The following is a 24,041-nucleotide window of genomic DNA, read 5'->3' on the forward strand; positions in this document are numbered from 1 at the left end:
AAGTACGAAGTTCAGCAGTGTTAAGTATGTTCATATTGCTGTGCAGCCAATCTCCAGAACTCTTTTCTTCTTGGAAAAATAAAACTCTATACCCATTAAACAACAGTGTCCCATTCCCCTCTTCCCCCACACCCTGACGACCACCATTCTACTTTTTGTCTCTATGAATTTGACTATTATACCTTATATAAGTGGAATCATGTAGTTTTTGTCCTTTTGTGACTGGCTTCTTTCACTTGCCATCATGTCTTCAGGTTCATCCATGTTATAGTGTGTCAGAATTTCCTTTTTAAGGCTGAATAATATTCCACTGTATGTATATACCATATATATTTTTTTTTTATCCCATTTGTCTGTTGATGGCCATTTGTCTGTTGATGGACACTTTGGTTGCTTCTATCTTTTGGCTATTGTGGATAATGTTGCTGCGAACATGGGTATGCAAGTATCTCTTAAGACTCTGCTTTCAATTCTTTTAGGTATTTTCACAGAAGTGGAATTGCTGGATAGGGAGACTTTTTTTTTTCTTTTTCTTTTGGGTTTATAGGTATTTAATGCTGCTTATTTTAGTAAAAGGCCAATTCTAAAACCAGATATTCTGATTTGTTAAATGAGTTTATTTAAATATTTGTGGGAAGCAACTGGATTATTGGATAGTCTGCCATAGAAAATGTACACATTGTTGAAGCCAAAGATTAATAAATTGTTGTTGTTTTAAATTGGTTTATTCTAAGATCCATTAGGGTATGTAGGGAAAAAAGAGGCTTTAAGTAATATGAGCACTGAGAAGAGTCTGAGTAAGTAAAATAAACTTAAAGAGCCTGAAACTCATACAAGGAGGTCATCAGGGCCATTTCAATACCTGTCATTTTTTGAGGGGACTGGTGCTAATCAGGAAAATGGGGAAGATTGTTTTCAGGAGGCTTTTAATCAGTAAATTTCTGTTATTTCCAAAGTCCCTTTGAGCTACAAAAATATTCTGTAAAGGAACAACATTCTAAGGGAGAGAAGTTGGTCAATATGTTCCAAGTCTGCCTGTACCTGGCTCTGTCGTAGCCCGCAAATTGAATAAAAGGTATACATTTGTTAGGAAGGATAAATTGCCAGAGCCTATCATCTCTCTAGAGTTGACTGTTTTGAGGTTGGTGGCACCTTACCCAGTTAACGATTTAAAATCTGGATTCAGCACTGGCCCAGTAGCTCCATTCATTGGAGTATCATCCTGAGCATCAGTGGGTTGCGGGTTTGATCCCTGGTCAGAGCACATCCTAGGTTGCAGGTTTAGTCCCTGGTCGGGAGTCAGCCAATTGCTGTTCTCTCTCACATCAGTGTCTCTCTCTAAAATCAGTAAACATCCTTGGATGAGGATTTAAAAAAACAAAAACAGGGTTCAGCAGTCTTGTCTGCTCTGGCAAGTTGAGAGGAATGAATTTCTTGAAAGTGTTGCAAATATTGTTTACAATTTCATATTGTATCATGACAACTTTCATTTGTACATGTGCATATTATCTGTTCATGTCCCTCTGCATGTTTTTATAGTTAACATAATGTTTATCCTACTACACAATTCTCAGAAGTTTAGAATGCTATGGAAACTGCGTATTTCAAAGCTCTAAAAATAGACTGATCTCAGTGATGGCACTCACCTGTAGCAACTGCAGTCTTGTGTTGTATCTTTAGGAATTTTGCAGCTGGGAGTCCCTTGGGAGGTAAAGTTGTACAGCCTCTTAGTTTTACAGATTAGAGACTTGGAACCCATGTGTCCTGATTCTGGTCCAGTTCTGCTCTTTCCTCTACTCCATGTCTCTGGGGCCCAGTCTGCAATCAGACTTCTAGTTAGACAGCCTTTAAAAAATAATTGATGTAATTGACATAACATTATTAGACAGCTCTTCTATCGTTGGTGACTTGCGGGTGTTTGTTGTTCCTGTGATTTGAGTTTACTTACTAGCATTTTCTTTTTTAGAGACTCACTCTCTTAACCTTTTAAGTAAATTAGCGGACTTTATCAAACTTCCCATGGCCTGAATTCCGTTCTTGTCATTGTTTAGTAGGTCTATAGCTGATGCTCTTTATGGCAATGATTTTACTATTTTTCCAGGAATCAAACCTCTGTGTCTAACAGAGTTCCAACTTAATACTGGTTTCACCCAGTCTCCCTCTTTTTGCTTCTTCCCTTTCATTCCCTACCCCCAGCCAGATGGTGGATACTTCTTGAATTTGGGTATAATCTGCATACTTGGTGAGTGATGGGCAATAAATTTAATAATCTGGGTCTTTGGAAATGTGATTCATTGACTTATCTTTTAAATTTTGTTTTCTTGTTGGTAAAAAGGGATAACAGTAGTTACCTCATAGGGTAGTCATAGAATTAAATGAATATATACTTGTTACAATTAATAATAATGAATAATAAATAGGATCATTTTAACGCTTGGCCATTGTAGGAATTCAGTAGATTGAAAAGTAGAGGTCCACAATATTGAAAGGAAACATTACAAGGACATTACTGTAGAGCTTCTCCTTCCTTTCTGTTTTTTAAACTAGGTGCTAGTATAGTTAAGGAGTGTTGTAAGTATTGGTTGCAGGGAGCAACTGCAGATTTTATAACTGGGCTTTTGGTTAATTCCCCAGCTGAAAGATTGTCCGGTTCTACTGTGAACTTTGACTCACCTTTATAAAAGGGTACGCCTATAATATTTGTGTAATACCTTCTATGGTGTTAAATGTCAGAAGAACATTGGAGTCAGCTCAAGCCAAAGATAAGACAGTGTGAGTTCAGAATGAATAATAAAAATAATGGATCATAACCTATCAAATAAAATAAGCAAGTGAAATGCATAAGGAAGATAAAGGAAATGTTCTTCATTATGGTAGAATGCCAACTAATAAATGTAGAAGGAATAATAAAGTTAGAAAAATCATTTTGCAATCATTATAGTAATAATTGATTTATGGACGAATCAACAATGGAAAATTTAGAGAGGAACAGGATATTTACATAGTTTCAAAGTATCTCCCCACAGACTACTTATAATCACAAAGAGAAACAGGGTAACTTTACAGTGGAGAAACCTGGGGGAAGCCATCTTGTTCAGGTGATCACCTCCTGATAAGAGGGACCTGGAAGGGCACCGCAGGACCTTTCTTCTCTTCGTGCCCAAAATATATAACTTGAGTCAAACTATGAGGAAGCTTTAAACAAACCAACTTAAGGGATTTTGTAAGATCTTCAAAAATACTAAGGTCATGAAAGTAAAAAAAAAAAAAAAAAAAAGACCTAAACTGTTTCAGATTGAAAGACTAAAGAAACTTTACATATAAATAATATGTGTGATCCTAGATTGGGTCTTGCATCAGAGGAGAAACTTGTCATGAAAGACATTATTGGGATAATTAGTGAAATTTGAATTTGGACTGTATTCCAGATAATAGTATTGTTTGAGTGTTAAATTTTCTCAGTTTCATAGTATTTCTGTGGTTATGAAAGAAAATGTCCTTGTTGTTAACATGTACATGCCGCCCTGGCTGATGTAGCTCAGTGGATTGAGTGTCAGCCTGCAAATTGAAAGGTTGCCAGTTCAATTCCCAATCAGGACACATCCCTGGATTAGAGACCAGGTCCCCAGATGGGGGCATACGAAAGACAAGCAATCATTACATCAATATTTCTCTCCCTCTTTTTCACCCTCCCCTTCCCCTCGCTATAAAAATAAATAAGTAAAATCTTTAAAATGTACATGCCAAAATATTTATGATTAAAGGGTCATGATGATGTTTTTAGTTAGGTCTCAAACGGTTTAGAAAGAAACATAGAGAACAAGGAGATGGAGGAAAATGTTAATTGTTGAATCTGGACGACAAGTATTCCAGAATCATTTGTACTAATCTTGCAACTTCTATATGTTCGAAATTATTTCAAAATACTTTTCCTTGAAACATGTTGTTTCAGAGGAATTGCTAAATGTTGTAAATTGAAGAGTGCTGTTAATACTAATCGTTAAAATAGTAAAATGGGTTCAAAGCCTCTTGGGTAACTGGATCTTCTTTTTGATCATTTTTTTCTACGTGCATTTTGATTAGTTGTCACAGGATGCCTGTTGAGAATAGCTGGGATCTATTAGAAGTGAAGTGAACACAGAATTTTTAGTATAACCAGTTACCTCTGCTCTTTTCTATAAAAATATAACTTGCAAAACACAGTTAAATACATTGATGTTCACCTTACATCAAGGGTTTAAAGGAAACATGAACTCTCCCAAGCTTATATAAAGTACCAATGACATATTTAACCATTACAAGACTTACTTATCTAAACATTTGCTTTTCTTCATCTCCTGAGGGACTAAATAGTTTTTTTTTTGTTTTTTTTTTTTTTTTTTTTTTTGGTCTCTGTTGTGGGCTATTTCGGTGGCTTCTGGTGACTATGACCTAATCTGTTCAGGAATGTTAATTTTAAAAGAAAGGTGTTAATTAACCTATTTTATAGGTTACTATGTGAGCACTAATTGCCTTTTTTTTTTTTTTTTTTAAGATTTTACTTATTTTTAGAGAGAGAGGAAGGGAGGGAGAGAGGGAGAAAAACGTCAACCAGCTACTTCTCACATGCCCCCAACAGGGGACCTGACCCGCACTCCAGTCAGGTGTCCTGACCAAGAATCAAACTGGTGTCCTCTCAGTTTGCAGGCTGATGTTCAATCCACTGAACCACACCAGCCAGGGAAAATTGCTCTTAATTTCTTTAAAGGCTTTTACATTCCTTTTAATTCTCCATTTATATACACTGTCTTCTTAAAGGGAACATATTGTTTTTCTTCCAAACATTTTAAAACCACTAAATGAAGTTGATTATGCTCTAGGTTAATTCACCCAGGTTTGTTTAAAGTGGTTTATGTAGAACAAGTATTTCTTCATATTTTCAAAGGGAAAAGAGATTGATGACACAAAAATAGGGCCAGTCACCTGTACTTGAACCCACAAACAATGAAAACAAAATATTTATTAGTAAACTCTATTTCTAAAGCAGTATAATAGTATATCTCCTTAATCTGTAATTTCTCTTTAAAAATAATGTGCGCCCTAGCCAGATGGCTCAAACGGTCTGAGCATTGCCCCTGCATACCAGAAGATTGTGGGCTTGGTTCCTCGTCAGGGCACATACGAGAGATGACCCAAAAAATCCTGAAATTTATAAAGAATTGTGTATTTATTCTAACATGTTTAAACTTTAGTCACCGTCAGAGTACTCCATTTGATGCAATACACCTATTGAGACTTGTTTCCCACTGCTCAAAACAGTTTTTGAACTCGTTGATTTTGATGCCTATTAGTGTTTCTGCCATTTTTTGTTTCACCTCTTCCACAGCAGCAAAAATATTTCCCTTTGAGGACTTTTTTCATCCAGGGAAACAAAAAAAGCCTCTTGAGGCAAGATTGGGTGAAAAGGGAGGGTGGGGCACAAGGATCATGCCATTTTTAGTCAAAAACTGGTAACACTCAGCACGGTGTGGCAGGCAGGTATGCCTGTAAATCCCCCATCATGAAATGGGTAAATGTGTTGAAAGAGTCTTCAAAACAATTCACTGAAGCTGAACACAGCCTCTCACAACAATGGACCACTGATGGAGGTGAGTTCCTAGAACACTCACCTAGTGGGGATAGCCTGTACTGCAAGTGGCACACCCTCTAGAAGATACCAGGTTTTTTGGGGTCGCCCCTGATACATAGGTTGTGGGTTTGATTCCCCAGTCAGAGTGGGTATGAGAGGCAACAGATTGATGTTGCTCTCTCACATTGATGTTTCTGTCTCTCTAAAATCAATGGAAATAACCTCAGGTGAGAATTAAAATAATAATAATAATAATAATAATAATAATAATAATGTGCAATTAGCTCTGGCTGGATCTCAGTTGGTTAGAGCATCATTCTGATATACCAAGATTGTGGGTTTCATCCCCAGTCAGGGCACATACAAGAATCAAATAATGAGCCCTGGCTCATGTGGCTCAGTAGATTGAGTGTGGGCCTGCAAACCAAAGGGTCGCTGGTTTGATTCCCATTCAGGGCACATGCCTAGATTGCAGACCAGGCCCCCAGTACTGGGCACTTGAGATGCAACAACACATTGATGTTTCTCTCCCTCTCTTTCTCCCCCCCTTCCCTTCTCTAAAAATAAATAAATAAAATGCAAAAAAATCTATGATTACCGTACTACCTTAAAAAAAAGAATCAAACAATGAATACGTAAGTAAATGGAACAATAAATTCATATTTCTCTCTCTAGCTCTCTCCCCCTCCCGCTCTCCCTCTCTAAAATCAATAAATAAAAAAGTTTAAAAAATAATGTGCAATTAGATAAAATTCAACTGACATAGGAATAATTGTGATAATTTGAAAAAATGCAGGATACAGTACATATTGCTAGCATAACTAAGTTGTTATAAATGAGAGAAATATGTGAAACATTACTATATTAACTATTCTTTATGTATATTTGAAGGTATAAGATACCACATTTAGAAATTTATGTTTAAATGTTTTATTGAGATATAACTTGTATACAGTAAAATTCTCCAATTTTAAGTGTACAATGGATGAATTTTGACAAATGTGTATGTAACTACCACCACAATCCAGTTATGGAACATTTCCATCACTAAAAAGTTCCCTAGTGCCCCCTTTGCAGTCTGTCCTCACCCATTTCAGCCTCCAGTGACCACTGGTCATTCTGTCAGATAGTTTTTGCCTGTTCTAGACTTTCATATAAGTGGGATCATACAGAATGTAGACTTTTGTGCCTGTCTTTGCATTGTAATTATTTTCCATTTTCTATATATTATGTTTTGACGCCTTGAAAATCTTTCTGGTTAGAGAGAGACTGCCCCTCCCCCGGACTAGCCAGTTTTTAGAGATGGCAAAGGGCCCATCTTGAGCATGCCTTTGATATGCAAAATAAAGATGTGGGTTATATGTATATATAGAATGGAATATTACTCAGCTGTAAAAAAGAATGAAATCTTGCTGGCAACAACATGGATGAACCTAAAGGGTATTTTGCTAAATCAAGTCTTGATCTATTTCTAATGATTGATTTTTAAATCCTGGCTCTGAGTTATTTTACTACTTCTTTAAAAGACTGGTAATTTTTTTGGATCCTATACATTGCAAATCTTATATTTTGGGATGCTGCGATTCATTGTTATTTCTTTAAAAGAGTGTTGGACTTTGTTCTGATGCTTTCTTAACTTGTGATCAGTTTGATCCTTTAGAGTCTTGCTTTTGAGCTTCAGTAGCGGACATACAGATAGCTTCAAGCCCCATTACAAAACAGTATGCTATGCTTTCCAGAACTCTGCTAGATATATACCCCTTTTATTAACAGGGGCTTTCTGCTCTCCCTAGTAGAACCACAGATTAATCCCAGCTCTCCCTAGAGTCCAGGAATTGTTCAGTTTACTGCTGTCTGAGAGTACTTTCCCTAGCCTCTGGAGTTCCACCCCACATAATTATTTATTCTGCAGAATATTCCAGGGAACTCTTCTCCAGATACCCAGAATTCTGTCTGTGCAGCTCCTTCTTTTGTATTTTGCTCTTCAAATACTTACTGCTTTGTCCTCTCAGAACTCCAATATCTAACTCATCAATTCAGTGAGATTACACAGCTCTGTTGGAGTTTTCTTTCCCTGCATTGCAGCTTGGAAATTTCCTTCAGGCAACAAGCTCTGGCAATTGTAGGACTCCCCTTGTTTGTTTCTCTCTCTGAGATCATAGATCTTCAGTTGTCCAGTGTCTGAATAACAATTTTTTCATATACTTTGTCCAGTTCCTAGTTGTTTATGATGAAAGGGAAATTCCCATAGTAGTTAATCCTTTATAGACTAAAGAGAAGTCCTGTATAATGTGTATACTTTTCAAACTTTTTAGAGTGATTGGAAGACATAAATTCTTTTACTTTTTAACCAATTCACTCCATCTTCTCTGCATTTCCTCATCTGAATTTGTATATATTGTAGAAGAAATTGATTTAATGTTCTGTTGAAACTCTAATATATATCCTTAAATTATTTACAGGTGAGGGCATCTGAAAATACAGGTTTATACTAGACTTTATCATTTTTTTTAATATGGAGAAAGGGTGTTTATATAGTACTTTTTTTGTTGTTGAGGTTCAGTTGCAACACATTATATTAGTTTCAGGTATATATGTTTTTATTGTTATTTATTAACTAATTTCTGTCCTTAGGCTAAATGGCCTGTAGTCTGAGCATCACAGGTGAGACCTCTCACTCTTTCACTCTCTTTACCATAATATATCAGCCCTGAGTCATTGGAGAGGCTAAGTGGATTTTTCTTTTTTAAATTGCTTTGGGTTTATTTTCCTTGGCTAGAGTTGTTCTTTGTCTAGGTACATTGTATACAATTCTTATTATTGTCAGGTGTAACTTAATTCAGCATTTGTTTACTACTGTTCTTATCTTGTTCACTTGAATAATGCTTAATGTAAAAATGTAGCCACATAGTCCTGGCCTACTAGATTGGAGCGGTGTCTCGTATGCCAAGGTTGTTCGTTTGATCTTCGGTCAGGACACATACAAGAGGCAACCAATGAATGCATAAATAAATAGAACATCAAAATCACTGTTTCCCTCCCTGTCTCTCCCTGCCTCCCTCTCTCTCCCTCTCTCTCTCTCTCAAATCAATTTTTTAAACATGTAACCACACGAACAGTGTTTTACTTGTCTGATTTCCCACCTAGGTGGTATAGCTGTATGCTGGGAAAGAAATGCAGCCTTGCTCCTCTGAAGGAAGAACTTCGTATACAAAGGGTAAGCCTTTGTTATTTCTGTTCTTGTGTGCCTACTTTTAGTGGTAGTTGGAATATAGAATTTTCTTTTATACTTTAAATTGGGTTTTTTAAATCTTTTTTATTTTGTAATCTTTGGGCGAAAAGGGTCTTTTCATAAATTATTTAAATAAGGCCTTTTTTTTGACAATTATAACAGAGAAAAGGTAGGAAAACAGGATGAGTAGAATGTCAGAGAACCCAGAAATCAAAAAGGTTGTTGTCTGCCTCCTACTGACCTCACATCTGACTCCTTTATAATTGTAGAAACTCAAGGCTATGTAAGTTAAGAGACTTGTTCTAAGTTATGTGTCCAGTTTTCAAAAGAATAGCTAGAACTAGAACGATTCTCAGTATAGTTTGTTTCCCTCTATGGTACATTCCATACAGGTTCAGCCCCTTGATTCAGTTTCGAAAAGCAGGCGGCAAATAAATACTTCCCTGCCGCTCCCATTGCCCCTTTCAGTCTATGGTGTTTTTGCATGACTAAGCCTGAGCAGGATAGCTTTTCAGAGAAAGAGATCAAATGCAGGGTCAGTGGTAGAAGCCAAATTTCTGATTTCGGGTTTCTCTCTGACATTCTATTTATCTTATGTTTCCTACCATACCTTTTCTTTGTTAAAATTAGAATAGCTACAAAATAGTTTTTTTCTTTCCTAAAATCTCATAGACAAAAGGGAGAGCACAGAGCTGGGTTTAGCCATTTGGTAGCTCTCGTTCTTAGAAAAAGAAAACAAAAAACCATTCAAATCGTTTTACTAATGATTCTTTGAAGAGCTGTGTTTTGGGTGTTTCATATATTTGGATCTCAAGCCAGAACTATAAATTATCTCTAATGCTTTATAGGAAGGGGGAAAAAAACACCCATAACTTTGTTGAGATAATTTATTCATTGATTTTAGGCAGCTGTGCATAATTCTTTTTGGATAGTACTGTTTGTTAACTGATAAAAAGAAAGACCAACACAATTTCACATGAGGCAGCAGCTAAACATATTGGTAGAATGTCTTCAATTTGATAAGATTCTGTGCTTGCTGGTTTCAGGTTCCTAAAGTCACCTACACTGAATTCTGTCAAGGTCGGACAATGAGATGGGCCTTAGCTTGGAGTTTTTATCATGATGTAACAGTACCAGTAAGTAGAGACCTTGCTTCAGCTTCTCCAAATGCCAGCATATGGTGGGTTTTAGTAGGTCATAAATGAACTAAATTTCTACTATCCTGTATCCAAATGCTCCAAGTGCTTGCATCAAAATGTAAAGTGGTTGTAAATAAGACACAGTCCTGGGAGGATGACTGTGGTAACCGTGGGGCCTTTCTCATAAGCTGGAGCAACACAGTGATTCTTGCTCAGCAAACATAAATGAATTGGAAACGCATCTTTTAGGAATTAAAAATTCAGATAATATAACTTACATAGAAACACCTTGTGGGTATAAGTATTCTGTTGGACATGCCTCAAGAATTGAAATGGAAGTCTGTTTGTTTTTCTTTGCCCACTGCTGCTTTCCTAGAATAGCTATCTCCTGGGGTTCCTGGTTGTATACAGAAGTTTGCCATTTGGGTTTGCAGGCTTTTGATGTGTAACACTTTGAGCCCTTCCCTAGAATGATCCCTATGTTGGCTTTAAGATTAGCTCTAGAGTATTGATAAGTTTTTTAAGCTGGGTGATAGGTCATTTTCCTGTTTTGTTCTGTTTTGTGTGTGCTTGAGCTTGAACATTTTCTGTAATAGGACAGTTTAAAAAATGATTTGTTCCACAAACTTCTCCTTGTCCTCTGTGTTGCTATATGTAAAGGGAAAAGACTTAGGAACTGATGTGACTGAATAAAATTTTCTGGGCTATACTGAAAAGTCAAAATAGAATAGCATCTGTTTGTTCTCACACTTCCCTCATAAAAGTGATTGACTGTTCTCTGTAGTTTCCCCCCTTAAGGCACACTTTGCTCTGTCTGTGCTCCTCCTGCCCATAGTATTGATGGAGGCCTAGTACCCAATCCTTTAGGTCTCTAGACCCTTGCCCATAGAATAGGGTCATTCTCAGTGCTCCTCTCCAAAAGTCTTGTCTACTCGCTGTCTCTAAAGTCATCTTAAATGTTGCTGTATCTGTGAGCTGCTTTCCTGCCTCTCATAGGGCAGAGGAATAGAGACACATGCAGATGTAGAAGGGAGCAATTTGCAGATGTTTCTGAGCACATGAGGTTGAATTTGAAACTGTCCTTCCAGATATTCTGCAACTAGATGTGCTGCTGAGTTTAAATAAGTTTCCCAGTAAAGCTTGAATGGCCTGTCCCATGGAGCCTAGACCCGCCTTCTCCATACAATGACTGCAGTAAGGTTTCTAGAGGTTAGAGTTTGAAATAGTCACTGGTTAACAGGATGTTTTTGCTTTTGGGACCTTGCTCCTTTTTCTGTCATATTCTAGAATACCACTGCTTTCACTCCAGATTGTTAAAATCATTAGTAATGGCCTGGGTTATTTCTATGCAGACACTAACAGCTGCAGGACAGTGGAACTGCACCTGTTTCCAAATGTTTTCTGTTTAACTTGCTTCCCACATTTGTTGGCACCACGGGTGGAAGAGCTAATAATGAGCCCTGGCACTGTTCACATCATCCCAGAGACCAGAGGTGCCGTCACACTCTGGGGTTAGTAGCTATGTCAAATCAAAGTATCAAAGGGCACTATGTTTCTGTGTTAGCAAAATCACCCTATTTTGAAAAGGAATCTTTTAAGCTTCCCTCCCTCCCTGTCTGTCTTTTAGGTCCTCCTCGAGCCTTTTTCATAGTTTCAAACATCAAAGAATGCCTTCTGCTGAGAGCCTCTGGTTTCTTCCATGCCGGAGTACTCATCCCTCCCCATCACTGCCCCAACCGAAAGCTGTTAATAATGCATTCCCAAGTGTTCGTTAGGTGCACTTAAACTGCTACAGGGAAAATGGCAATTTCTGATATGTGGTAACCCAGCAGCAATTTCTTAGCACTGGTGCCCTTCATCAGTGACTGTTTTTCCAGGGGTAGTCCCAGGACATGCATGAGGTTTTCAGCGGGATGTCTTCTTGGTTCTCCTTGCCCTCTACTTGGATCCCCCCTCACCCCTTGCTTTTTGGAATGACTATCACCCAGTTTTCTCCCTCTTCCTCCCTTTGGGGGTGGGGAGGAAGGAGGATGCTGCTTTAGATGAGGAAAGGAAGCCAAGAACCAGAGCTGGTTAGGCAGAAATATTGACCTACTTCCCCGCCTCTCATCCCCAGTCTGGCCTTTTTAGGGTAAATGTGCAGGTTACTATGGCAACTTCTGTTTTTACTTATCTCAGGCCTAAATGACTCCTTCCTGTTGGTGCTGAATGCTGAAAAATTCTAATTCATTTCTGATTCAAGTGCCTACACTAAGCCCATTGCTCTTCTCTGGATCTATTTTAGCGACAAAAAGACAAGTCTTAGTGTTGATAGAATTTTTGTACAATCATTTTATATTAATGATGAATATAAGGAAGCTTCCTGTAAGGACTGTTCTTTACAGAATTTTAACAAGCACTTAGAATGCCTTTTTGTCCCAGCTTCTTTCTAATTGTTCCTGGCATTATTTTAACTTTGCTTTCAGGAGTTTGATGCTTCTTAAAAGAAAAAGGGGGCCCTGGTTGGTGTAGTTCAGTAGATTGAGCTCTAGCCTGAGAACCAAAGGGTCGCTGGTTCGATTCCCAGTCCAGGCACATGCGTGGGTTGCAGGCCAGGTCCCCAGTAAGGGGTGCATAAGAGGCAACCACACATTAATTTTTCTCTCCTTCTCTTTCCCCCTCTCTTCCCCTCTGACTAAAAATAAATAAATAAAATCTTTAAAGAAAAATTATAAGATCCTCATGTGACTTAAAAAAGAAAAGAAAAGAAAAAGGGGAAATAACATGTCTCCAGCAAGATGTGAACTCTCGGTATGAGCATCGCCCAGGAACTTTGGTTTTAAAAAATTCTTCCTCTGAATTCAAGACATTTCCTAGGACTTCCCTGTCTAGGGAGTAGTAACTAGAGGGCCTTTTGGATTGGAAAGCAGGTGGAGGGAAGGGGTCAAATTAATTAGGTAGCCTTGTTAGTGTCAGAGTTTGGGGTCCTCTGACAATGGCTCTATTTACAACTCCATAGGTTTTCAAACTACTTCCAGATAGATTAGGGATTCCTTGTAAATGCATCAGGTTGGTACTTTTGGCCTGACTCTCATTTTAACCAGAGCCATCTTGCTTTTAGCAATGTTATATATCAATTTTATTTAAAGGATTCACTGTTAATAAGTGGTTTGAAAACCAGTATTATTTCAAGTTACACCTTATAAAACAGGCGGGATGATTAGGGAGTTGAGCTCTTGAGCAAAACCAAAGGTAAGGACCCTTTTTTTATTTACTTTTCTCATTAAGTATGATCTTTATTGTGATAATACCAAAGAAATGACACCATGTTCTGGCCCTTATGATGATTAATTTTATGAGAGAGAAAAACACATGAAGCATTTATGCAAAATTATGTATGAGTAAGTACTGAAATGAATGGTAGGGACCAGAATGAGAGAGAGTTCAGAAAGGCTCGTCAGAGATGACTTCATGGAGGAGGAATTGTTACTGTTGGTGCTTTTTCTGAATGTTGAAAGGAATGATTTAGTACAGCTGAGATACAACATTGTGAGCAGAACATTAGTATGTTTGAAGAACTGGATATTGTCTTTGTTGTTTGAATGGTTCACTTCATACACATTATCTATCATTTTATATAAACCTGACAACAATCAAGTAAATTAGATGGCATTATTACCATTTACTAAATGAGTAAACTTGAGGCTCTAAAAATTCAGGTTGGAACCCAGATTAGTCTGATTTCATAGCCTGCACTCTTCGTCACTCTGATACTCTGCTTTCCAAAGTACTGCCTTTTGTTCCAGTCTGGCCATGTAATAACCTGATCATGTAGGCCCTCATCATCTTGTTTGTAGACCATCCTCCACAGCCTCTCTTTTCTTATAAGAGCTACTTGGGCTTATCCTTAGCTCACCATTCTGCTCAAAAATGCAAGAGTGGCTGCCTACTACCAGCCCCTTGTTTGGCTCATTGGGCCTTCCAGATCTGTCTTTGACTTCCATCTTAATCACTGTTTTTCTGACTGTACTGTTTTCTACTATATTGGCCTCCACAGACTTTTCAAAGCTGACTTTGTGCAGCCTTTGTTCACAGTCCGTTCTCTGTCTGGCCCTTCTCTCGGACATCCTCTACTGCAGCCCAGCTCAATCCCAATTTCTGCATAAAGCCTTCTTAACCATTCAGCCTACAGAAATCTCTGGACTTGTAATTATCTTTTTCAGTCCTTTGTATTCTCCATAACTTTAGTTGTGATATACTTGAAATTGGTAATTTGTTTCACTCTGGCATGGTGGATAACACCAAAACTATTGCATGATGTATAGAAAACGCCGTTTATGAGCTTGCCCCTACCTAGTTTTATGTTGAGCAGGTTACTTGACGTCTCTAAGCTTCAGTTTCCTCATTTGTAAAATGGGGGCTAATTATAATACCTACCACATAGGGTTTTGAGGATTAAATATACTTTACACAGTGCCTGCTATATAGTAAGTGTTCAGTAAAATATATTTTATTATCATTTTCCAGTTTGATGCTACAATAATGTTGAGTTACTGCTGAGATTCCTTTTGGGGGCGGGGGGGCATAGACTATCCAGGCAGTCACGAGATTGCTCTCAGACCATCGGACTCCTCATCTAGCAAGTTAGTTCAGATACTACCTTCTGTGAAGCTTGTCCTGACTCTTCCTAAACTGATACTGGGATCCTTCTCCCATCTTCATTATAGTACTTATCCGTATTCCTATCGTTGTATCTTTTATGTAGCACCAACCTAGCATAAATGTCTGGTCCTCAAATAATAATCATTAAATGAATGAAAATAAAGAAACAAATGATGTAGGACAGTGAATCTCAGACTTTTCCACTGAAGTACCAGCTATAGCAGAAAACAGTTACTGACAAACTCCTGAGCATCAAGATGATGATAAAGCATGGTATGCCCACAAAATATCCTATACTTTTATCATTTAAAATCCATTTGAAGTTTGTATTATATTCAATATATGTGTTTATTTTTATTTTTAAGAACTAATTTTAATATTGAGTCAAATTGACAATCTAAGAAGATACACTGTATTTATCATTTGGTTCCATTATTTTTACAAAGTATGATAAGTAAGTTTTATTTTATAAATCATAAAAAAAGATTCATTCTGTTTATGGAATCATTTCTATTTTTATTTACTTTTACCTTTCTAGTCCCAAAATGCAGCTTGCAGAATTAACTGCAATGCTAGATTGATAAATCTTTTTTGTTTGTTTGGATTGTCACTTATAATTGAGTTACAAGTTGAGATGTACAGGTCCAGGAGTGCCAGCCACCCCAGACACTCCCTCCTGGGTTACTAGGTATTACATTTATTCTATTGCTGTTTGTCAAAATATTTTATTTTGGTTTCAGTTTCTAATCATTTTTAATTCCTAAAGGAACTCTTTTGGAGTTTGGGATTTTGTTAAAATTGCTTTCAAAGCTCATACAGCTTATTTGGAATATTATTCAAAATAGGATACCTTTGTGCTTTAAAAGTGGGTTTGATTTTTTTTTTTTTTTTAATAGATGGAAGGTATTTCTTAAGACTATTACATGGCTTCTTCTTCTTTTTTTTTTTTTTTAATCCTCATCTGAGGATTTGGTTTTTTATTGATTATAGAGAGAAAGGAAGGGAGCTGGGGGAGGAGGGAGAGAAGCACATCTATATGAAAGAGAAACATGATTGGTTGGTTGCCTTCTGTATGCACCCAGACTGGCTATCAAACCCACAACTCAGGTGTGTGCCCTGACTGGGAATCAAACCCACAACCCTTTGGTGTACAGGATGATACTCCAACAACTGAGCCACCCAGCCAGGGCAAGTAGTTTCTTTTTTAAAATTAAAATATAATTTCTACACATACAGAAAGTTACACATCAAATAGTACAAAAGAATTTATCATACAAGCAAGTTAGCCCCATCTTGACCTTTTATACCATCCCACTCTCCAGAGAGAAAATATTGTAATGGATTCTGTTTCCTATGGTGATGCCTTTGTAGCTCTTTTTTTTTTTTTTAAATTCTCACCTGAGGACATTTTTTTTCATTGCTTTTAGGTGGGGGTGGAGGGTGGGGAGAGAAACATCAATGTAACAGAGAAACATTGACCGGTTGCCTCTTGTAGGCTCTCCAGCTGGGACCAAGCCTGAAACATAGGCATGTGCCCTGATCAGGAGTCAAACCCCAGACCTTTCAGTTTGCAGGGTGGACAACACTCCAACCAACTGAGCCACACCAGCCAGGGGCATGGTTGCCTCCGTAGCTCTTGCTTGATCTGTGCTATCCAATATGCTGGCCATGAGAGCATTGACTTTTTAATTAAAAATAAATTAAAATTCAGTTTCTCAGTTTCATTAGCTACATTTCAAGTGTTCCAATAGCCACACATTGCTAGAAAGCTACCATATTGACCAGCACAGATATAGAACATTTCTGCCATCACAGAAAGTTCTACTGGACAGCAGTGCTCTCTCTGGATAAAAATGTACTTTTACCTTTACTTCTTCATTAATCAACCTTAGACCATTTTAATTGCCTTGGTTCTTTTTGTATTCAGATAAAGTTTTATAAATTTAAAAATGGAAAGGTTACATGCTTTTATAAAAACATACCGGTTATAAATTTGAATCTTTACCAGTAACCCAAATTCCTCTCATGCTTGCTTCTAATTACTAACCCTCCCTCCTGTTCGTGATCCTTAGTATCTGGTTTCTATTCATGTATGCGGGATTCATGCGCATTAGTTTGAAGAAGAGTTTGTCCTTTCAAACAGTATTACTATGTCTTATGAGTATACTACAATTTATCCATTCTACCATTTAGAGACATTTGAGTTGTTTCCAGTGTGCAAGTGTTATGAATAACGTTTCTGTGAACATTCTTGTACATGATTTTTCATTTCAGTTGAGTATAAACCTAGGAGTGGAACTGCTGGGTCATGGAGTTTAACATCTCTTTAGATATTTTATACACTCTCATATTTTCTTTATGTCAAGTGTCTGCATTTCTTGCATATTTTATTACAACATTTTTTAAAAAATTGAATTGCTCTGGAGTTTAGGGGGTGGAGGGATCAAACAAAAAAGAAAAACTCATGGACGTGGACAACAGTGTGGTGATTGCTGGGGGCAGGGGCACGTGGATGTGGAAGATCGTATATGGGGGGATAAATGGTAATGGAAAAATACAATAAAAAATAATGTAAAAAAGGAAAAATTGAAGTGTAGGCATTTTCATTATTTTTCTGAATATGGACCTCCTTTTAGTACAGAGTGGGGCAAAAGTAGGTTTATAGTCATCAGTACGTGAAACAGTCTGTTCTTGTATTATTATTTATTAGTTATTGTATTATTTTCCATATGAACAACTGTAAACCTACTTTTGCCCCATTCTGTGTGTTGCTAATATTTTCTCCCAGGTGTTAGCTTGTCAATGCCTTTTGATAAACAAATCATAAAAAATTTTATTTAACCCATTGTATCAATCTTTTCCTTTATGGTTGTTAGTGCTTTTTGTGTCTTGTTTAAAAAAAGTCTTTCTTGCCCTGGCTGGTGTGGCTCAGAGGAATGAGTGCTGGCCTGTGAACCAAAGTATCGCCAGTTCGATTCCCACTCAGGGCACACGTCTGGATTGCAGTCCAGGTTCCCAGTTGGGGGCGCACAAGAGGCAACCGTACATTGATGTTTCTTTCCCTCTTTCTCCCTCACTTCCCCATTCTGTGAAAATAAATAAATAAATAAATAGTTAAGATCTTTCCTTATTTCAAGGTCAGGAATATTTTCTCCTGTGTTATTTTCTAAAAGCTTTATCATTTGATTTTTCACATACAAAAGACTTTTAAAGAAAACTTGATTATAGGAAATTTCACATTTATAAAAAGATAGATCATTTTTATGAACTCCCATTTTACCTATCACCCACTTCACTGTGGACAGGTTGTGCCTGTTCTTGTTTCATCTGTAGTCCCATGTACTCCTTTACCTCTGTCCTGAAATTCTGAAGCAAACCTCAGTGTATTTCATCTGTAACTATTTGCATATTAATCTCTAAAGGTAAAGATTCTTTAAAAAAAATAATAACCACAATACCACAATCACAACTAAAATAATTTACAATAATTCCTCATGTCAGCTCTGTATTTGGTCAGATGTTGTAAAGTTTGTCAAACTGGAATCTTAAGTTTTACACGTTGTAGTTGGTTGACATGTCCTTTCAATTGCTTTTACTGTGTAGTGCCCCTCCTCTTTTCTTCCTCTTTCCCTCCCTCCTCCTCTCCTTCCCCCCTCATCTCACTCTCTTGTTTGTTGAGGAAACTGGGATATTTGTCCTTTGGAATTTTTTGCATCTCAATTTTTCTGAGTTCATTTCCAGGGTGTTCCTCAGACCCTGCCTTTCCTGTAAGTTGGTAGTTAGATCTAAAGACTTGATCGAATACAAATTTGATTTTGAGGAATGGAAGGGCAAGACTGATTTCTAGGTGTGTGGTATACTTCTGTCAGGAGGCACAAAATACTTGCTGGTGTCTTTTTGTAAAGTTTCTCTTTAGAGAAACTTATCTGCCCTGACTGGTGTGGCTCAGTTGGTTGTGCTTCTTCCCACAAAGCAGAAGGTTCGGTTCCCAGTGATGGCACATGCCTCAGTTTCAGGTTCGGTCCTCCCTCAGGGTCCCTGCCCCTCTCTCTAAAAATAAAGTCTTTTAGAGAGACAGAGTTAGAGAAACTTGCCCTTAGCAACAGTTCATCTGGTAAAAGCAGGATAAATGCTTGATTATTTTGTTTTATTTTAAGAATGATGAGTTGGTAGTTCCCTAGCATCTCCAAAAGTGGCCAAAGAGGGTAATTTAGTTTTTGTTTTTGGAGTATTATGAACCCATGGATTTGCCACTTTCAGTATATTTCAATCCATTACACTTATTATCTTTATGGATGCACAGGTTGTCCATCTTTGGCCCTCGGGAGTTCCCTCAAGTTGACTCCTGAGTTGTCTTATTGTTACCATGATAGTCTTGGGTAGCTTCTTTGCTTTCTAATGTGACAGGTTGTCCTGGCCCATATCTTTTTCTGTCCCAGACCTGGAATCAACTGTTTCTTCAAGGACCTCTAGTTTATTTTAGTGGGAAATGGTATTTAGAGGTACTTACGTGGGCACGAAGTTGGCCATTACTGAGTTGGTCATTGTTTCTAGGCTTTTTCAGTGGATAGAACTAGGAATTTTTTTTTTTAAGATTTTATTCATTTATTTTTAAAGAGAGGGTAAAGGGAGGGAGAAAGAGAGGGAGAGAAACATCTGTGTGAAGAGAAACATTGATCAGTTGCCTCTCACATGCCCCCAGCCGGGGACCCAGGCTACAACCCTGGCAACTCTACGATTTATGATTTGTGGGGATGATGCCTAACCCACTGAGCTACACCAGTCAGGACAGAGGTTTTTCTTTTTTCTTTTTTTGATTTTATTTATTTTCAGAGAGAGGGGAAGGGAGCGAGAAAGAGAGGAAGAGAAACATCAGTGTGCAAGAGCAGCATCAGTCGGTTGCCAACTGGGGATCTGGCCTGCAACCCAGGCACATGCCCTGACAGGGAATTGAACCAGCAACCTTTAGGTTTGCAGGCTGGTACTCAATCCACTGAGCCCACCAGCCAAAGCAGAATTATCTTCTTTTTAAAGGTGAAATACATTATAAGTTTATGCTGTACTTTCTATTCAGTTTCTACTTAATATCACCATTTTATCTGTATCTCCTAATGAAAAAATCCCATGTCAGTAGGGTCAGCCATTAACCGTACTATATAACAGAATTGCCATTTGTTTTAACCCACCGATACACCACAGGTCTCAGCATTACCAGTAACAAAGACATTTGTGGAAATAACAAATTTTTTTTTTCATTTTTTTGTCTTTGGGAACAATCTCACAGTGGATAGATATTATCTTTTCATATTATTTAATTTTGTTTTGTAATTGTAAAATATATTTGCATAGTTTCAGTATCAGATCTTTAAAAAGGTGATGTAGTCAAAAGCCTGGCTTCTTTTTCTTGCCTCTTTTGCTCCCTCACTACTCCATGGTTACTATTTAAACAATTTTATCATTTATTCTTCCACTTTTTTTTTTAAAGAGAGAGAGAGAGGAAGGGAGGGAGAGAAAGATTGATGTGAGAGAGAAACATCCATTGGTTGCCTCTTGTACGAGCCCCAACTGGGTACTGAACCCGCAACCCAAATCGAATTGGCAACCTTTCGTTTTGTGGGACAATGCCCAGCCAACGCAGCCACACTGGTCTCTACTGTTTATTTTTTACTATAAGGAAAGGCACCTATAGAGTTATAAACACTCCCTTTCAGGTAGGTAGCATTCTGCATAAATTTTTCTTCCCCTTTTTTCCTTTTTACTGTTATTACCTATATACCAGGGATGATCAGGACATTTTGAACAGTGACCCATCAGATAAAGATAATAGTAGAAATGCCCACTGGACTGTTAATAAGGAGGCTATACCCTTAGACAGCAAAATATCTAGTTTACTTTATGGCAGCAGAGAAGATGCACAGTTGATTAAGGTGTAGTTGGTGAGATAGTCTGGCTGTCCTTCCCAGCTTACCTCCTGTCCGTGTTCCATACATGTGTCAGTGTTGGCCCCTTGGCTCTGTTTCTCAAAACAAACAAACAAACAAGATGGCCTGTGCTGACTCCTGGCTCACAGACATTCTGCTTGTTTCTGGGGGACCTGGGGCAGTCGTCCTTCAGAGTACAGCAGAGCAGCAAGGCTCCTCGTGCAGTAAGTGCTCCTTTCTCCTCCATACCATTCTAGAAGCTGCTTTGGCAGAAGAAGGAGGCTGTGGCTTCATGTTCAGCAGATCTGTAGTGAATGACTCCCTCCTTTTCTTGCAGATACTAGGGAGAACCCGGTGATTTCATTCAGTTTGTGGCTTAGAAACTATGAACAGTAAAATGATAAGAAAAAACCTCCCAACTGTCAACAACTGAACCTAAAAAAAAACAAAAAACAAAGTAAGCAAACAACTGGAACAGGAACAGAGTAACAGAAATGGAGATTATGGGGGACGGGAAGAGAATGGGGGAAAAGATACAGGGAATAAGAAGCATAAATAGTAGGTACAAAATAGGCAGAGAGAGGCTAAGAATAGTATAGAAAATGGAGAAGCCAGAGAACTTATATGTACGACCCATGGACATGAGCTGAAGTGGGGGGAATGCCAAGTGGGATGGGGGGTGCCAGGCGGAGGAGAATAAAGGGGAGGGGGAAAATGAGACAACTGTAATAGCATAATCAATAAAATATGTATTAAAAAATAAATTTCTTAAGACCTGCTCCTGTATTTTATTCTGGCCCTGCCTACTAAGAATTTTCAGTACAAACATGAGGGGGAGGGGAGTGGTTGCTATAAGCCAGGTTTAAGTTGATCTTTAATCATTTAAAAACTTTGCTTGAGAATTTTGAGAGTACAAATTATCTTTCTTGAGTACCTACATTGTATAATAGAGTAAAACTAAAATAATTCTAAGCCTATGTATATGCGTGTATCCAGATTTGTCGATTATCATTGTATATGGAAAAGCCGGGTCAGGGTACAAGGTAAAAGAGCCATATCTGAGACAGAGTTTCATTTTAGTCCTGGGATAACTGGGCAATAAATTGTCTTTTTTGTTGTTTCTGACTCCCTTGGAACTTGGAAAGTGGATCCTTGATAGAACTCCTGTTAGATTTGGTGAGGATGCATTTCTCTCGTTTAAGTTCTAGAAATGATGAGTCCATTCTTACTTTTGGAGACAGAGTATTTCCGGCTGACTCTAGCAAGACAAACGAGAAACAGCAATGTCTTCACTTCGCTAGTTGGAATTTGTGAGCACAAGGGATTATCACCTCTGTCAGAAGAGAGATAAGGCCTTTATCTCTCTTTCACCATGTGTAGGTGCCCCTTGGAGCGCTGGCAGGGCTGTGGGGGACTGCCCTGCCACAGTGGCCTCTCTGTGGTCACAGCCTTGGGTGTTGGGGAGTATGATGGGGAATCTGATTATTTTTATTTTCAATTTTTAAATTTAATTTTCAATTACAGTTTACATTCAGTATTACTTTGTATGAGTTTAAGATGTACAACTTAATGGTTAGACACTCATGCTTTACGAAGTGTTCCCAATAGTTCCAGTCCCCACCTGGCACCGTACATCGTTATTACAGTATTATTGACTATGTTTTCTATGCCGTATTTTACATCCCTGTGACTGTTTTATGACTACCAATTTGTACTTCTTATTCCCTTCACCTTTTTTACTCAGTCCCCAACCCTTCTCACATCTGGCAACCATCAGTCTGTTCTCTGTATCTGCAAGTCTGTTTCAATATTATTTGTTCATTTTGTTAGTGAGTCTGATTCTTGTTCCCCACCCTCCTCTATACTACCACCTTTCTCCCCACCCCACCCCACCCCCTGCAGCTGAACCTCCTTAGTGCAAAATATTAGGCCCTCAGTACACTGGAAATTGTGTTTCTTGTGGTAGGTGACTGAGTAATAACAATACTGTTGTCTTAATGTCAAAATGAGTTTGTCTCATCAAGTCTTGTAGCAGAGAATAAAATGGCTATTTTGTTGTATATGGATGGGGTATGGAGTTGCTGGTTAGTTCTTCGAAGGCCTTACCAAGTAATCAGACCTTTGTGTGTATGTATTTGCACGTACTCTGTCGCTGCTTCCAGGTAGATTTGGAGTTAACAGTAATGCAATTTAGCAGGGGCTCATTTTTTGTAGGAAAATACCCACAGAGCTAACTAGGTGTTTCTCTTTTTGAGCCTTTCTTCATATAATCTTCATCTGTTCATTTTGACCATGAACTTAGAATTATCTTAATTTTTTTAAAGCTTTGATAAGTTTTGTCAACAAGTATGAGACTATCTCTGAAAATAAAGTGTCCGTAATGTATCTGGTCTTGGCTGAGTTGTTCGTTTTTTTTTTAATATTTAGAAACTTTTTACTTAAGTAAATTTTAAATACAGCAGTGTTATTTGGTTTATAAAATGGAACTTGAGTCCCTCTAGTGGGTAGAGTATAATTTACTTTTGGAGCTTGAAATAGAAAGAAAGATGACAGTCTTGAATTACGTGGAACCAGCTTTCAAATCCACTGTTCTCGTTGGTCCTGATGCCTCTTCTCCACAACTGAAAGGCGGTGCTTAGTCAGTCACTGGATTGGCTCTACTATGAAGCAGGACTCAGCTGTCCTTCTCTTCTGCACATGTGATCCTAGCACCTTGATTATTTTTAGCATGTGCTCTCACAGGCCATGGCTCACCAGCTTCTTTCTTTCAAAACTCAGTAACTATAAACTCAGACTACAAGGTCGTGATTTTAAGCCATGAAGTTCTTTATAGAAAAGAACACAGTGCCTTCAGGGTCTTTGTATTGCCATGAAGGAAATAATTACACAAGCCCATTTGGGGTGCCGCAGGTAGATAAGGATATTTAGTTATTGGAGGAGTTGTCGCATATGATAAGCAGAACACCAGAAGCATGGTATTGCAGAAAGAACCTGGGTTTGCGGTTCACATCCTGACTTTGCAGTTACTACCTGTGTGACCTTGAGCTGGTTACATAGCCTCTCTGTATTTTAGTTTTTTCCCTTCTGTAAAATGAGGAGGTGATAAATCTGTTTTCTGCGGTTAAGTATTAAAAACAGACATGCAAAGAAAGACCTTTGTGTTTTGAATGCTCTGTGATTGGTAACAAGTCATGGATATTTCCCTAGCTGAGTTCGCTATAATGCATTAACTTATTTGGATAACTTTCCCCTCTTCTCCCATGCCTTCTTTTTCTTTTAGTCACCACCAAGTAAACGAAGAAAACTAGAGAAGCCAAGGAAGCCCATTACATTTGTAGTGTTGGAATCTGTGATAAAAGAATTATTCCTCAAAGCATTCCCTTTGGGCCCTGAAACAGTCGAAGGCATCGTAGTTGTAACGACATGGATTGAAAAAATTCTCAGTGATCTGAAGGTACCTGGTTAAGCACATTGAAAAAGTACTTAAAATCTCTTTCTTT

The 24,041-nt window shown here is 38.0% G+C and overlaps 1 protein-coding gene across 2 annotated transcripts in view; it reads left to right on the forward strand.

Annotated features, from left to right (window-relative positions):
• METTL16 (methyltransferase 16, RNA N6-adenosine) overlaps positions 1–24,041 on the forward strand; it is a 66,038-nt gene that overhangs the window by 37,940 nt on the left and 4,057 nt on the right. For both annotated transcript variants that reach the window (XM_054575895.1, XM_054575894.1), the window contains 3 exons: positions 8,756–8,825; positions 9,887–9,976; positions 23,822–23,995. In XM_054575895.1, coding sequence (XP_054431870.1) covers positions 8,756–8,825; positions 9,887–9,976; positions 23,822–23,995 — 334 coding nt within the window. The remainder of the gene's footprint in view (positions 1–8,755; positions 8,826–9,886; positions 9,977–23,821; positions 23,996–24,041) is intronic.

This window comes from Pteronotus mesoamericanus, unplaced genomic scaffold (assembly GCF_021234165.1).
Source record: "Pteronotus mesoamericanus isolate MK-2021 breed Mesoamerican mustached bat unplaced genomic scaffold, CSHL_Meso_final contig_317, whole genome shotgun sequence".
Lineage (NCBI taxonomy): Eukaryota > Metazoa > Chordata > Mammalia > Chiroptera > Mormoopidae > Pteronotus > Pteronotus mesoamericanus.